The 16,843-nt window shown below is 32.7% G+C and overlaps 2 protein-coding genes across 2 annotated transcripts; one reads left to right on the top strand and one right to left on the bottom strand.

Annotated features, from left to right (window-relative positions):
• LOC145792154 (uncharacterized) lies at window positions 1-5,816 on the top strand. The gene is made up of 2 exons (XM_082872807.1): window positions 1-2,372; window positions 5,254-5,816. Exons 1-2 carry the CDS (start codon window positions 2,273-2,275, stop codon window positions 5,553-5,555), a joined length of 402 nt encoding a protein of 133 aa, XP_082728933.1. The 5' UTR covers window positions 1-2,272; the 3' UTR covers window positions 5,556-5,816.
• Window positions 5,817-5,963: 147 nt separating this feature from the next.
• Window positions 5,964-16,125, bottom strand: LOC114288703 (protein ECERIFERUM 26-like). Its single transcript, XM_028232266.2, has 2 exons — window positions 15,561-16,125; window positions 5,964-7,053 (listed from the first exon to the last, which is right to left on the bottom strand). The coding sequence occupies exons 1-2, from the start codon at window positions 16,014-16,016 to the stop codon at window positions 6,181-6,183; spliced, it is 1,329 nt and encodes a 442-aa protein (XP_028088067.1). The 5' UTR covers window positions 16,017-16,125; the 3' UTR covers window positions 5,964-6,180.
• Between the last annotated feature and the right edge of the window lie 718 nt (window positions 16,126-16,843).

Raw genomic sequence — 16,843 nt, 5'->3', positions numbered from 1 at the left:
TTTTTTTTTTGTTTTTAGTGAATATTTTTAAAATTTTAAGTAATTTTTTACTTTTTGTAGATACACCTTATTTAGATGTATCTAAATAGTAAAATATTTATAAAAAATTAATAAATATACAAAAATATGAAAAATGTACAGAATTTATATATATATATATATATTTGTATTTTTGGTATTTAGCGAATTTTTTAAAGATTTTTTTCACGAATACTATACTTTTTAAGTGTATTTATATTAGGCGTGTCTAAAAATTAAAAAAATTACTTAAAATATTTTTAAAAATTCAATGAAAATAAAAAAAATACGGAAAATGAAAAAATAAAATTTTCTAAAAAGAAAATTATGAAAACTGTAACCAAACAAAATAATAATAATAATTATTATTACTATTTCATTTTCTTATTTGATGATTATCACTCCAACATCTTGGGTGTAATTTGAATTTTTTTTTTCTTTTAGTTTATAAATTTAAAATTTAAACACAAATAGAAGATTGATAGTAGAACTTATTGGCCAACACAATTATATTTAAGTCACATGTGTTTTGAATATTGCGAAGCAATTACTTGAATGGTCGATGTTCATCTTGAAAATTTTTGTTTGTTTTTTTCTTATACAAATTTATAAATAGTTTCACAAACTAATCTCGCTCCCATATTAGATATGCAATAATAATATTTAATATTAAAAATAATATGATAGAAGCAACTTAACTTATATAAAGTTTCACAAACTAATGTTGCTCGCATAAATATATTTTTTTCATTCTCATATTTAATGATGATGTAACAACTTGACACTTGGTAAATATTTGATAGCATATTCCGTAATATAATTGGCATCACTAACATTTATGTTTTTTCTTCAAAACATTAGCTAATAATCACATGAAATTGCTCAATTTTCTAATGGAAACATAGTTATTTTCCCCAATCTAAATTTATTTAGACAAGTTTCAATTCAAATTCAGTGGACTTTATAGACGCAACATTTGAAATAGATGTAATTGCAATGCCCCAATGCCATTGTTGTTTAGTTGAATAAAGTACCAACCAATTACTTTGCTCAACAAATGACAATTGTAAGCCGAAGGCCGAAAAAGTCTCCACTTGGGCCTCATAATGGGCCTCCATTTTGGGTCCTCAAGGTATGACATGCGTGATTCTATTTGTACCTGAAAAATAGTTCAGCCCAATTTTTTAATATTCTCTATTAAATTATTTAATTTTATAATTTAATCTCAATATATCCTATATTTTTTCTTAAAGTACCCTTCAACATAAAATAATAATTTGTGGTACTCTCAAATAATAAATAAATCAATTAAAAAAAAGATTTCCTCCTCTCTCCTCTACGCTGGGTACTCTCTTCTCCCATCTCATCTCTCTCTTTATATATATATATATATGGATCTTGATTAGGTCTCATGAACTTTGTTGAGTAAGATTTGTTTTTCATCAAAAACGGTGCGCTCTCTCTATAGTTGGGAACTTTTTTTTTCTCTCTAGTGAATTTTTTGGTTTTTTGTCTTCTAATGATGATTCTAATGCTTTCTATGGTTTCATGGTTTCTAGATTGATGTTTTGTGAAGTGGGTTTGTATTGAGAGATTGACACAATTTACTCTTTTCTAAAAATCTCATCACAAAGATCAAAGCATGATTGACGAGGTTGTTTTATCCCAAAACTTCACTACTCCTTTTTTGTTTGAGAGAGCTAGTTCAAATCCATAAACCAGAACTGGTAGTTCATATGGAACCCAATCTGGAATTTAAAGACATGGGCATGTTCTTCAACTGTATGGGCTTCACGGCCTCAGCACATGTAGACCCTATTGACCGAAGTGGGGGCATCTGGATGATTTGGAATCCTAATGTGGTGAATGTCAGAGTTATGGAGGCTTGCTCTCAACAAATCACAACAACTATCTCTAGACAAGATTTCCAAGACTGGGTTTTATCAGCAGTATATGCCAGTCCGAATGCCAACAAAAGAGATGAGTTATAGGAACAACTACAAATTCTAGCCCAATCCATGGAGAAACCTTGGTTAGTTGCTGGAGATTTTAATGACTTCACCTCTCAAAATGAGAAACGAAGATTTGAAGGAAATAATTCTCAGAGCATGAGTCAAGATCAAAGAAGGAGCAGAAAGTTCAATAACAGGCTTAACAATTGTAAACTGATGGACTTATGCTGTGCAGGAATAGGTTGACATGGTCTAATAATCGGAAATGATGGGCCAACACTATAGTTAGATTGGACAGAGCTATGTGCAACACTGAGTGCCGAACTACATCTCCAGATGGAGCAGTCAGAAGCCTGCGTCGAACATATTCCGACCACTCCCCAATGATGGTGTTCACTCAAGGTAAGTCCCCTTTTAACCCTTCTAGTAGGCCCTTTAAATTTATGGCTGCGAGGATTACGCATAAGGACTTTAAATCTGTGGTTGAAACTAGTTGGGCTACTTCCTCACATTTCCTAAGTAAAAGCCTTGATATTCTTTCTCAAGAAGCCAGTAATTGGAACAAAAAGGTTTTTGGAAACATCTTTAGAAGGAAGAGATGGCTACTTGGGAGGATTGATGGAATCCAAATAGCCCAGGCCTCTAATTATTCCCACAACTTTCACCAATTAGAACTTGATCTTGTTGAGCAATATAACCTTGTTTTGTATCAAGAAGAGCTTCTATGGTTCCAAAAAGCTAGAGCCAAGTGGATTACACAAGGTAAAAGAAATACTAAATTCTTTCACCTCACTACCCTGGCTAAAAAGAGAAGGAGAAATATTGAGATCCTCAAGAATGCTAATTGGGTGTGAGTGGACCAACTTGACCAACTCAAAGCATTGATCACCAATTACTGTGAGAATCTCTTCGGCTATACTTCACCTGCTTTTCTCTCCTCCAATTGGAATAACCTGGTAAGGTGCCAGCTGACTCAGGAGGATAATTCTGCTCTTACCCATGACATTTCTGATGAGGAAGTGTGGAGAGCTGTCAAGAATATTAGTGCCTTCAAAGCACCTGGGAGGAATGTGTTCTAGGCTGTGTTTTACCACACTTACTTATTGGTGCTTCTGCTTGTGATTTTGTGAGACAGTGCTTTATGTCTAACCAAATCCCTGGAGAAGTGAACAGAACTTTTATTGCTTTGATTCCCAAAATTGACAACCCTGAGAATGTGAAACAATTTAAACCTATTAGCCTTTACAAAGTGTCCTATAAGATCATTTCTAAAATCATTGTTAATAGACTGAGGCCCCTCTTGAATAAGATTATTTGACCTAACTAGAGTAGTTTTATCCTCGGTAAAAATACCAGGGATAATATTATTATTACTCAAGAAATTATTCACTCTCTGAATAATAAGAAAGGTAAGAAGGACGACTTGGTTTTTAAAATTGACTTGGGAAAAGTTTATGACAATATTTCTTGAGATTTCTTAAAACAAACCTTGGAGGAATTTAACTTTGATTTTACTCTTATTGAACTTACCATGTGCTGTGTGACCACTGTTAGCACTACTATCATCTAGGATGGAGAACTTCTGGAGGAATTCACACCCTCTAGAGGGTTGAGACAAGGTGACCTCTTGTCCCCATATCTGTTTGTGCTTTGTTTAGAAAGACTCTCTAATATGATTAGTCTTCAAGCTAATAGTAAGGCTTGGAAAGGGGTGCAGACTTCCAGAGGGAGGCCTAAAATTACCCATCTTTTCTTTGCTGATGACTTAATACTATTTGGCCAAGCTACTACATCCAATTGTAGTATAATCATGAAGATTATGAATGAGTTTTGTGAGCTTTCTAGCTTGAATATCAACTCCCATAAATCCAAGCTCTTTGTATCCCCTAACATTGATAGGAGGAATGCCAAAAAGTTCAGTACCATGAGTGACATCCTTTTTACCTCTGATTTAAGGAGATACCTGGGTGTTCCTGTTATCCATGGCAGAGTTACCAGGGGTCATTTCATTGACATCTTAGAGAAGATGCAAAAAAGGACTGGCTGGATGGAAAACCAACACTCTTCCCATGGCTGGTAGAGCTACTGTCATCAAGTCTGTGGCCTCTACTATCCTTTTTTATTCTATGCAGACAATGCTTTTGTCATCACAGGTTTGTACTATGGACAAGAAAAAAATACACCTTGTCAAATGGGATGTTGTGTGCAAAATGAGGAAATATGATGGCCTTGGGATTAAGAAAGCTAGAAATCATAATCTAGCTTTGATCTCGAAGCTGGGTTGGAATCTAATTAGCCACAAAGACAGTTTGTGGTGTGAGGTTTTGAGGACTAAATACCTCAAAAACAATTCCTTATTTAACTTGAAAAAATGAAGGCACGCTTCTCATGTTTGGAGAGGCATTATAAATACCAGGAACATTTTAAGGAAATGTGTGAAGTGGAATGTTAGTGGTGGTAAAAGTGTGAATGTTTGGAAAGATTGATGGTATGGAAACAGTTCCTTTGAGGACATTGTCTCTAGTACCACTCAAACTAACCATGCTGTTGATAACCATTTTACCAATTTGAGAGAGCTGCTAGGGGATGATGGGAATTGGGATGTTAACCTTGTGAGGTGTAACTTTCCCCTACCCCTAGCTGCCCTTATTTTGGGGACTCTACCTCTTGTTAACACTGGGCTGGACTTACCTTTATGGAAGGGGTCCCTTGGTGGTGAGTTCTCTGTTTCATCTGTGTATAGTTTGCTGTTGGGTAATGAGAACAAAGGGGAGGACTGGACATGGGTGTGGAAATTAAGATTATCTCAGAAACTAAAAGGCTTCCTATGGACTGTTCTTCATTGGAAGCTTCTCACCAATCACATGAGACTGAAAAGGGGATTAACCAATAACCCTTAATGCCCTAGGTGTAATGGGATTGAGGATATTAACCATTTATTTAGAGATTGTTATATAGCAAAAGAAGTGTGGCTCACTGTTTTTGATAAAAAATGGTACTTGGATATGCTGAAGAGGACTTGGATGGATTGGCTTAAGAGAAATGCTAAGAGCAAAGCCCATTTTTCTGACCAACTCTCTTGGTATTCTATTTTTGTGGTGGCTTTGTGGAAGATTTAGAAAAAACAGAAATGGTTTTATTTTTGAAAGAAAATCTGTCAGCCACCAAGAGAGTGCTAAATTCATCTTTGACTACTCTAGAGCAATCCACCAAGCATTCCTCCAGCATGTTCCACAACCCAGACCTTCATATAGACTCATTAACTGGTGCTTACCTTCTGCAGGAATATTGAAGCTCAACGCTGATGGCAGCAGGAAACTCAGTAGAGATGGAGGCTTTGGTGAACTAATTAGAGATGAATGTGGAGCTTGGGTATGTGGCTACTATGGCTACTTGCAACCAAGGACAAGCCTAGAAGCTGAATTATGGGCTCTGTATAAGAGACTCATAATCACTCTCCAAAAAGGCATGAACAATGTCATCATTGAAACAGATGCGATGCAAGTGGTGCAACTGATGAACGAGGAAATAGGTGACTATTGCCCATTCTTGAATCTGGTTGAGGATGCTAGAATTCTACTCTGAGGTTGCCAATGCACTGTCCAACATGTTTGGAAGGAAGGAAATCTTTGTGCTGATGACCTGGCAAAATTTAGAGCTCAACAACCCGAAGACATGATGGTGGTGACTGAACCACCAGCTGAAATTCGAAGTCTGCTTGTTGCAGATATGATAGATCTATCTAAGGAACGGGCCTAGTCCCGATCTGTTGCTTTATTTTCCGATGTAACCAAAAAAGATAGTGGTGAGTTTTAGTGAAATGAATTAGAGTTTTGACGAGAGGAAGAAGATAAAGTAAAATTAATTAAATTTTAAAGAAAATGAAGAGACTTAATATGAAAAATATGTATAAATAATTAGAATATATGATGAAAAAAATATATTTTAAGATTTAGTATAAATTATCCTCATTAATAAATTTATATTAGGATATAATAATAATTAAAATTTTAATTAAACATACTAAATTATTATTTTGGTACAAATAGAATCCTTCCATATGACACAGAGCATAACATTTAGTACACATTGATGACCACGCCTCATAATGGGCCTGCATTTTGGGTCCTCAAGCTATGACACATCATAATATTTTTAGTACACATTGATGACCACACGCACCACACATGAATTGATCTTAGAAGTACATTCAAGCAGTTGAAAATTCTCTTTTCAGCTCATATTTCAGCTTCAAAACTTGATTCTGTGGCATGATTAGGGTCACAACCTTTCCTCCATTCCCATCTTTGGGCCCTGGAAGAAACAAAACAGCTCCTTCGTCTCCAACTCCATCAATGGCATAGGTCGCGTAAACAGGCTTTTGTCCCTTCAATTCAAACCCATAAAGATTGACATCCTCCAAATCAACAAAAGTCAAGTTTGATCCATAAATAACAAAATCAGACAGTCCCTGATCTCTCTCCATTGCCTCTTCGATCTTGCTTTGCTCATCCATAGCTTGATTAATTACCAATTCCGCCAGTTCCTTCAAATTGGCTTCCATTATGGAAAAACTAGCCTCAACCACACTTACAACTTGACCGTTGCTCAAAAGACCATTTTTATGACCATTTTGGGGATTGTTTTTGCAAATCGTCACCACTTTGGGCTCAGGCCCATCTCTAATTTTGGCTATAGTCTTCCAAATAAGAGCACATAGGGACTGAAACACTGGAATTGTTTTAGTACCAACTTGGCCACACACCTTTGAGTGCAACTGACTTATCTGCTTGGTACTAAGCTGGAAAGAAAATGCTTCCATTTTGCAGTTATTGGGACTTATCCAATGGTCTCCAACTGGGCCGACCTGTTTCACAGAGAGTGGGTCTTCGGATCGTTTAAGTGGGCTTGAGGAGATTTCAATCTTAGTGTGTGATTGGTCTGGTTTGAGTGATTGGGCCGGCTTATGTCCTGCCATGACTTGGCCCCATGCATTCATGAAATCTATGGCTGAAAATGTATCTCCAAGAACATGGGCCCAAGTTAGGCCCACCGATATTCCACCGCATTTGAACCGAGTTATCTGCACAGAAAGCCCAAATAATCATGGTTAAGTTGTGTTTTTAGGTGGTGATGTGACGTTTCATACAACTAGGGCCGCAAATGAACAGAGCCGTTCGTGAACAGGCTCGAACTCGACTCGGTAAGAGCTCGTTCGAACTTGATTCATTAATTTTTTTTTGCGTTCGAGTTCGAGCTCGTTAAATTTTTAATAAACAAGCCCAAACATTCTAAAGCTTGGATCGTAAGCTCGGCTCATTAGCTGGCTCGTTTAATATTTATTATTTATATATTAAATAATATAAAAATATGTATAAAAAATAAGAGAAATATGCTATTTATATATTTAAAAAATATAAATATAAATAATAATTAACTATAGATAGTACATTTATATAATAATGGTAGTAAATATTATTATTTTAGTAAAACATGAATTTTTTTTAGTATGTTTATATATATTGTATATATAATTGTATAATCAAAGTTTTAATTATAACTTTAGTCTCATATGTAAGTATGAATTTATAAATTTTTTAACTCGTTAAGGCTCGTGAACAGGTTCGAGCTCGAGTCGCGCCTAAGCCAACTCGGTTCGAGTTCGGTTCATTAAATTTTTATTCAACTGGAGCTCAAGTTCGTTAAAATCTTAATAAACAAGGCTAAGCATATTAAAGCTCGACTCGACTCGGCTCGTTTGCACCCTATATACAACCCCACCCACATACCCAACAAAAAAATAAAAATATATTCACATATATATGCTAAAGATTTTAAATGTCCAACAAAAAAATAAAAATATATTCACATATATATGCTAAAGATTTTAAATGAATATCAAATAATTTCCTTTCCTTTATTTAAAATTTTAATTTTGAGAGTGTCGGACAATTTTAGAAAGTACTTGCTGCAACTTCAATTCATGACGGAAAAAAAAAAAAAGAAAGTGGATTATTAATAAGCTACAAAAATTAATTATTAAGAAACTTGTAATAAAGACATTCTTAACTTTTGATTTTAAATTACACTTTGTACTGTCATATTTTATATCAAATCTCATTTTGATATTATAACCGTCGAAGGCATACATTTTCTGCTAAGGTAATTTTCTGCCCGTTTCTATTTCTTCTATACTTTTTAGGAGTTTTCTTAAGTGTGCAAGTGCACACCATGTGCCACTTACACAAGAAGTGTAAGTGTAAGGTGTAAGTATAAGTATAAGGTGTAAGTGTAAGGTGTAAGGTATAAGTGGGTTGCACATGGTGTGCAACCTCAAAAAAGGTGTAAGTGTAAGGTTTAATTTTTTACAAAAGGTGTAAGTATAAGGTGTAAGTGTAAGGTATAAGGTGTAAGGTGTAAGTTGCACACCATAACCAAACCCTACTTTTTAACAATATTTTTTCTTTGTTCTAAATTTTCACAAATATATCTTTGTTATATCATTTTATATGATTTAAAATATATATATATATATATATATATATATTTAGCACTTTCTAAAAGTTTAGTGGTATATAAGGAGTGTGCACAGGTCGGTCCGGGTCAAGTTTCACCTTAACTCGCCATCCATCGTATAGAGTTCACTGTCTTTGCATTCAATATCGACCGACCTTTTGATCGAAACCATCCGTATAAAATCATTTGGTTTCACGATTGAAATCGGTAGGTGGTCACAAAAAAAAAAAAAAAGCTCGCATCTTATATTTTGTAGAAAGAAAGAAATATGAATATTTATATATATTTTTTTAAGGTCTTTCACGTTATTTCTAAATTTTTTTGGATTCAGGATTAATCCGTCGAGGAAGTTGCCGAACGCATATGCAAGGTCCTCTCTCAAAACGATTTGCTGCATTCACAAAGGCTTGAACTCAAAACATTGACCCAAGTCTCTTTTCACTTGAACCAACATCCATCGGTGAATATTTATATGCACACACATGTTTTTGTCTTACAAATTGCAGCTGCAAAAAGGAGACTTTGTGAAAGTCTGAAAAATAAATGCAATCAAAGTCTAGATTGAAGGTTGAGGGGATTAACTGTTAGAGCATCTCCAATGCAATACTTTCACTAAGAGGATGAAAATAATATTTTTTATTCAAAAAGTAAATATAGAGGAGGTCATTATTCATTCAAACTCCAACTATAAACCTTCATTTCCTTCATTCAAATTTTATTCAAAAAGTAATTTTTATTCATTAATAAATATTTAATTTTAAAATTTTTGTAAAATATATTTAATATTATACTCATTTTAAAGGTATAATTTTATACTTTTTAATGATGTCAATTTTATAAAAATTAAATTTATAAATTAAAAGTTATTTGTAATATAATAAGAAATACAAAATGAATAGTGTTTTGGAGGGATCCTTTCATTTTTTCATCCTCCCTTCAAATATGAAGGATGAACTCATTCTCCTCCCAAATAGAGATGAATTTGAATGATGGGTTGGAGGAGACCATCCTTCATATTTGAAGATATGAAGGATTGGTTGGAGATGCTCTTAAGGATGCCGAAATGAGATGGCAGAGGAAGAATTGGGAGTAAACATGGAGTGCAATCGTCAGATGAAAGCCATCAAATCTAGATCTCATATTGTTTCTCTTAAGATAGTGAGAGAGTTGTCATGAGAGAGAAAGTTGTGCTAACATTGAGATTTTGAGATAGAGCGATGAGAATATCTAAGGTCTCGTTTGGAAACAGGTTAATTTATTAATTTTTTTGGTTATTTAGCTAACATATGAATTAAAAAAAATTGGTATGTTTTGGATAACTTTTTAGTTTTTTACGAAAAGATGGGCAAAAAGTAGAGAGAAAAGAGATTCTTTGACTTTTTGGTATGGATTGTTGATTTTTTGGTTAATTTAGTAACTTTTTGATTTTTTGACTAAAATTTATAGGGTATGTTTGGTTTGAATTTGGGAGATGAGTCTTAGAGATAAAAAGTACGAAAAGTTGTTTGGTTTGGTTTTTTTCAAAAGATGTTTTGAAAAATTATTTTGAGAGAGAGTTTTGAAAAAAGTGATTGATTCGATGTGTATGAGAGAGAAATTTGTTTGGAAAACTTGTAAACCAAATAAGTTTTGAGAAATTTTTTTGAAATTTTTTTTTTGATTTAATTATTTTTAAAAATTTATTTGTAGAGAATTTTTTTAAAAAAATTTTAAGAAACACAAACCAAATAAGGTTATAGTTCCCAAACGTGGGCTAAGACTGTAATCCATGTAATTGAAGGAAAAGAGAAGCTATAAATGTAATGGAAGAGAGAGAGAGAGAGAGAGAGAGAGAGAGAGAGAGTTGTGGTAGAAGAAACGAGTAGACAGAGTGTGCAAAACTGTAGTGGAAGAGAGAGAGTTAGGTAGAAGAAAAGAGTAGAGAGAGAGTATGTAATTAATGTTTCAAAAATGATTGACAACTAAAAAAAAAAAAAGAAAGTGCTCTAAAGGAGTGGGCTCACTTGTGATTTAGGAGTTGTTTAGAATGTTTTAAATAAGTGTAATTTTTAATTTTTTATGAAATATGGGTTAAGTTTGAAGTAATGTAGTAGAGAGATGATGTGATTTAAATAAGATGATGTGATTTAAATAGGATAGTGACTTATTAATTTTTTGACTTATTTTGAAGATGTCAAATTTGACTTTAATGTGATGTGACGTATGTTTCTAAGTATTTGTTTGTTTTTTTTTTTTGTTACACGTGTGAAGCACTCTTGAGAATTCAAATATTAAAACTCTTCGTCATTATTATATAGATGTATACAAAAACCAATTTTTTGTATAAGAAGAGATAAAAAGTGTTGTAATGTAATCAATTCAATGTAATGGAAAGATAGAGTTGGGTAGACGAAACAAAAAGATGAGAGAGACAGTTTGGGTGTAAATTAAGGTATTATCTGACAATTTTTTATATTAAAATATTTTTTAAATTTTTTTTAGATCATATTATTATTTTTATTGTTTTTATAAAAAATTAAAAAATATATTTATTTAGATAATTCTAAACATCCTCTCATATTATATGAGTAGATGAATAATATTATATGTATCAATTAATGCACCAACTAATATATCAATTGATGATGTAATATAATTTAAGAAATTTTTTATATTTATAATTTGTATAATAAGTGAACTCAATAATAATGTTATAACTAATCTTGGTGAAAACGAAGTCACTACTGTATTACAGCGCTGCTTCAGACCCCCAGTGACGTGGCGTCCTGCCATTCGCTGGAAAAAAAAAAAAAACAATTTTTTTTTGGGGCCAATCACGGGTCTACACGCACGACCCCAGTGACCCTCACTGGGGGTCTTAGGCATTTTTCAATGTATTAAAGATACAATAGTGACTGTTGTGCCTCAATTTAAGACGTATTATGGACTTATTTTTATTATCTGAACTGTTATTTTGTAGGGTTTGTTGAGTACTTCATGTGTACTAAAAATTATATTAATCGGATATCAATAACTATATGATCAAATTGTATATTTATTATGCTATTTCTTAAAAGAAAAATGTATTGTTTATTTTTTTGGTTATCGATCATATAATTATTGATATCCGATTAATATGATTTTTGATAAGTATAAAGTACTTAACAAATCCTACAAAATAAACTATTCATATCATAAAAATAAACCTATAATATATTTCAAATTGAGGTACAATACTGTTGTGCCTTTAGCACAACAATAACCTTATTTCCAATGTTGATATATACTTAGGTCTCGTTTGGGAACAAGCTAATTTAGTAATTTTTTGACTATTTGGCTAAAATATGAGCTAAAAAAAATTAGTATGTTTGGGGATGACTTTTTAGTTTTTTACGAAAAGCTGTGCAAAAAGTAGAGCGAAAAGAGAATCTTTGACTTTTTGGTATAGGTTGTTGACTTTTTTAATAACTTTTTGACTTTTTGACTAAACCGATCGCTTCCCAAACGAGACCTTAATACACTAATAAATGTATGTAGAACTACCATAATAGATTGATGCAAAACCCATTTATTATAAAGAAGGAGAAAGAAAGTGACAGTTTGATTTTTCAAGGATTAAAGGGTAGACGAAATGAGTAGAGAGAGAGAGTGCAATTAAAGTTATAAAATATAGGATAAATTATAAATATTGAGATTTTTAATTTTATAATAAATTATTTATTTTATTAATAAATTATTGAGTCAATTAACAGTTTTTAATGATATTAAAAATATATTTCAATTAATAATTGAAATAATTTTATTATTGATAGTAAAGCAATTATGAATTTTATTTTTTTAATTAATTCTGTTAAATAAAAAATTCTAATAAGAGAATATTTGTAATTTTTTAAATTAGAAGGATTAAATTATATTTTAAACAAACCTTAAGGGGATATTTATAATTTACGCTAAAATATAAAATTCATTTCCTGAAAAGAATGAGAGAGAGTGTCAAATTTGGTTTTGCAGGCAAGAGTCCGGATCCTCTCCTTAATTTTCTTACTTGGCTCCCTACTGGGAACGGTCCAGATTGGGTCAAGGGAGATGGGCAGGTCAAATCATTTAATTAAAAAAAAAAAAATTCAAACCAATTTTTTGCTAAAAGTGTGAAAGAAGAGAGAGAGTTGAGCAATCGAAAAGAAAGAGAGGGAGAGAGATACGCATCGACGAACTACCATCACCGTTTGTCCACCGACAACAACCATCTACTATTTTTCACTGGCGACCACCATCCATCAGCCATTGTTTCTACTTTTATGCCTTCCCATAAATTGGAGTAATTGAAAAAATAATAATAATAATAATAATAAAATCATCAAACCCAGATTTTTGAAGTTTTGATCAAATGCCAAACAATAATTCAAATTTCACAAAAATAATAAATCAAAATCCAAGAAAACAAAATTAACAACAGCTTATTTCTTTCCTCTCCCTCTCTTTCTCTATACGTGTTCCACCATCTCTCAATAAATATATATATATATATATATATATATGCGAATTTATATCTATCACTCTCTTGATCTCTCTGCTTTGTAAGATATGTGAAATCAAGCAGTTGAAACTAGCTTTGGTGTATAATATGGGAAAAAATCTTAATGGGTTCTTGGTCTTTTTGCTTAATTTATTGTAATTATATATATATATATATATATATACACATTGGCAACCCAGTTATGGAAAACTTTGGAAGGAATTGAAAGATTTTGTTCTCTAGGCCCTTGTTTTAGGCGATAGAGTGGCCATTAGGGTTACCGTTGGAAGTGGGTTATCGTAAACAGGGTGGCCGGTGAGATGGGTCACCGATGAGCTGGGTTGTGTGAGGTGGAGGAGAAGAGGGTGAGGGTGAAGGTAATACTCTCTCTCCTCTTTCACACTTTCAGCAAAAAATTGGTTTGAATTTTTTTTTTTTTAATGAAATGATCGAAGTCGCCCATCTCTCTTGACCCAATCTGAGCCATTCCCAGTGGGGAGCCAAGTAGGAAATTTAAGGGGAGGATCCGAACTCTTGCAAGCAAGCCCTTATAAATTAGTGGAACAGACAGGTGTCGTGCCCTCATAAATTCACACTATCAGATCATCCTAGGAATTCACTCTAGAGGAGCCCAACGCCTGGAAAAGTAATAAAAAAGCAATACGTGGATGTAAAGCTATATACTTATATATATATATATATATTTGTGTGCTATATCGCTCGGTTCGAATTTTTTGATTTTGATTGAGCTATATCCATTTTCAATCGTCAAACCGCCAAGTCTGCAGAGTAACACCCATAGCCGATCCAAGCATCATTTGAAACTGTTTGGTTCAGTACCGGGTCGAATCGGACTGAGCGGGTTTATCGGGTTATACGGGTTTGTGCACACTCCTAGTAGTAACTATGATGATATTTTTTTTATTACGTCCATTGTCGAAATTGGAAGGGTGTTGTGAATCCGTAGGGGTGTTTTTTAAATTTATTTCGATAATTTAAATTGTTCATATCATAAAGTTTATAAAATAAATTATTTATAAAAAAAAATCAAATCAATTAGTCATTTATAATCTATAATAAGACTACATTTATGTTTTAAAAAAATAAACTGTTAGTATAAATATGTTGTTGTGATAATGATTGAGATCCCCACCCCACAAGAGCTCCACAAATTTACATTACTCATAATATGGACCCCACACATATATGGAGGGCCAAAATCATTTTAAAGATATGGAGGCCATCTCCAAAAAGGATCCTAAATATTTTTTCATAAATAATATACTTGACAAACTCTTATAATTGAAATAATTAAAGTTATCAAAATAAAATGATACAAATCTCAACGAAACTGTCATAGCGGGGCGGCACCCTCCCCTAGTCCTTTATTATCACAACAACATATGAAAATCACTTTCTTTGGTTGTTAGATCTAACTTTCGTGTTTTTTTACATGCAAATATGGAATGGTTTATTGTGAGTGTAGAGATTTCAAAGTCTATAATGGGCAAATTCACAAAAAAAGAAAGATATCATTTTCGTTGCATTAATTAGGGTCTTTTGGTAAGTAGTTGTTTTAGCTAAAATATTAAATAAATAATAAAAAAAAGGTCTGAAAATTTCTACTAATTGAAAAAACATTCCTTCCTATTTATTTTACAGAGTCAAAATTTTTTTCCCATTCACTCTATTTTTTTGTATTTTTTTTTTAAAAATAAAAAAATTCTTTACAAACCTATTAATTTTTTTCACCTCACAATTTAATTAAAAAAACCACTGAGAAAGTAACTTTTCAAATGGGACCTTAGCCTTTTCACTTTATTTAAATTGTTCTAGCTTATAGTATAGAATTTATATCACAAAAATGTTCAGAGCTCTAGAGCAAGGGCATGCACTAATGATGTGGCAGTTGTATGATGTTTTGGCTTATTTTATTTTGAAAAATACTTAGGAGTATTAATTAGTGCTCCCAATAATTAGGTGGCAGTGGGTCCCGTCATTAATGATGTGATGTTTTGGTCTTGGAGTTGTATTTTTTTTTTTTTTACTTTTTTAATACATTAGTGCTATTAGTGGTGATATTTTTAGTGGGATGAATCATTGTTGTTTTATTTTGGTGGTGTATGGGAGGAGTTTTTTTTTTTGTTAGTTTTTTTGCTAAAAGACAAAATAGGTTAAAAAATAATAATAAAAAAAATTCAGACAAAATATCACATCAAATTCATAATTATTTCACTTTTTCTTTCATAAACATCACATCCAACTACAAAAAAATCCATTTTCCCAAACACAAAAAATTTTTCCTCCAAAAATAATCAAAAACTAAAAAACCTACTAAAATAACAACTTTCCAAACACCCACTTAATTTTTTTTTCGAAAAAATCATCATTGTATAAACACTTTGGCACATATTTTTCAAATAATTTTTTTTTTTTTATATAAATAGCAACCTAAGCTACACCAAAACAAGGTCGAGAGAGAGAAAAATACTATTTACACAATTTTTTGTGTACATGTGAGAGTTTCTATGCGTAAAAATTACGTACGTGTATCAATGCTGAAAGAGAAATAGCAGTACCTGCAAAAGAACAAGAGGAGAGAAAGGTAATTCAGGACCAATGACTTGGTTGTAAGAAAGCAACTTATGAAGGTCACCATTATCATCATCATCAACATCCTTCACCATCTCAAGCCACTCATCAATGGTGTTGACACAATGGGCTTCAATGAGCCTAACACCACAGTCATTACACTTGATGTAGGGACGTCCCGAGGACTCGGACCTGCGAAACCGACCACATGCGACGTAGAAATAGTTCAACAAGGTGAACGAAGACTCCTTCATGTACGTGATGGTTAACCCTTCAAGTGCTTGGCTACTGAAGTAGTAAACACCTCTTAGGTAGTGGAGTTTCATGGCTAAGTCCATGTTTGTTGGCTCATGAACCACGTCTTGTCCTGTTACCTTTCCTGGCCCAACTGATGAAAGTTTGATTCCATAGACTGGGCTTTCTTCCTTGGAAGATACCACCATGATGCGGAGGGAGGGAGAGAGAGAGAGAGAGAGAGAGGGGTTTTCGTGAATGGTTGATGGGGTTTCAGAGAAGGATGTAATAGAGGGTCCTTTGTGGTTGTGGTGAGTGGATCATGGGCTTTTGATAAAGATATATATAATAGGGTGATTGTTCAATATTTTTGGAGTATTGATCCGTGGTGTTCTATAAAATTTTAATTGGTAGAGAGAAGTAGGGTCCATGATTTATGTTAGGGATAGAGGAACAAGATGAGACTAAGTAATTAGTGATGAGTCTAGAGTATAGTCACGTGATTTTTTGAGATTATTGAATAATTTCCATATAATATATAGGGTATTTACACATTGGGAGAGGCTTTATCTCCTGTTCATACAGTGAACTAAATTGTGCTATTAGGCCTGTGGAGTTTGTCATGGATCTTGCTTTTATTATTTGAATCATTTAATATGTAGAATTCGTCGAGTACTTCATATTTGAAAAAACTCACGTTGATCGAATATCGATAGCCTCTTGATCAGAACACATTTTTTTAACAATTTATTTTTAAATCATATTTATCATTGACAAAAATGTGTTCCGATCAAAGGGCTATTAATATTCGATCAACGTGATTTTTTGCAGGTATGAAATACTCAATGAGCTCTACATATTGAATCGTTCGAATTATCGAATCAGAATCCATGGTATACCTTACGGGCCCAATAATACGCTCTAATCTACAGAGTAGACTGGACAGAAACTTCTCCCTTACACATTAATGGTGAGAAAATAATATTTACAAAATGTGATAAATATTATAAATATTAATAATTAAATTTATAATGAA

This window comes from Camellia sinensis, chromosome 6 (genome assembly GCF_055761805.1).
Source record: "Camellia sinensis isolate YWXY chromosome 6, ASM5576180v1, whole genome shotgun sequence".
NCBI classification, from domain to species: domain Eukaryota; kingdom Viridiplantae; phylum Streptophyta; class Magnoliopsida; order Ericales; family Theaceae; genus Camellia; species Camellia sinensis.
This window is presented reverse-complemented; position numbering and strand designations above follow the sequence as displayed.

Coding starts and splice junctions, on each gene's coding strand:
- LOC114288703 (XM_028232266.2), bottom strand. CDS start 16,016: ATGGTGGTATCTTCCAAGGAAGAAAGCCCAGTCTATGGAATCAAACTT. Junction 7,054..15,560: donor CTCCTCTTGTTCTTTTGCAG/GTACTGCTATTT, acceptor CTTTCTGTGCAG/ATAACTCGGTTCAAATGCGG.
- LOC145792154 (XM_082872807.1), top strand. CDS start 2,273: ATGTGCAACACTGAGTGCCGAACTACATCTCCAGATGGAGCAGTCAGA. Junction 2,373..5,253: donor AATGATGGTGTTCACTCAAG/GTAAGTCCCCTT, acceptor TACCTTCTGCAG/GAATATTGAAGCTCAACGCT.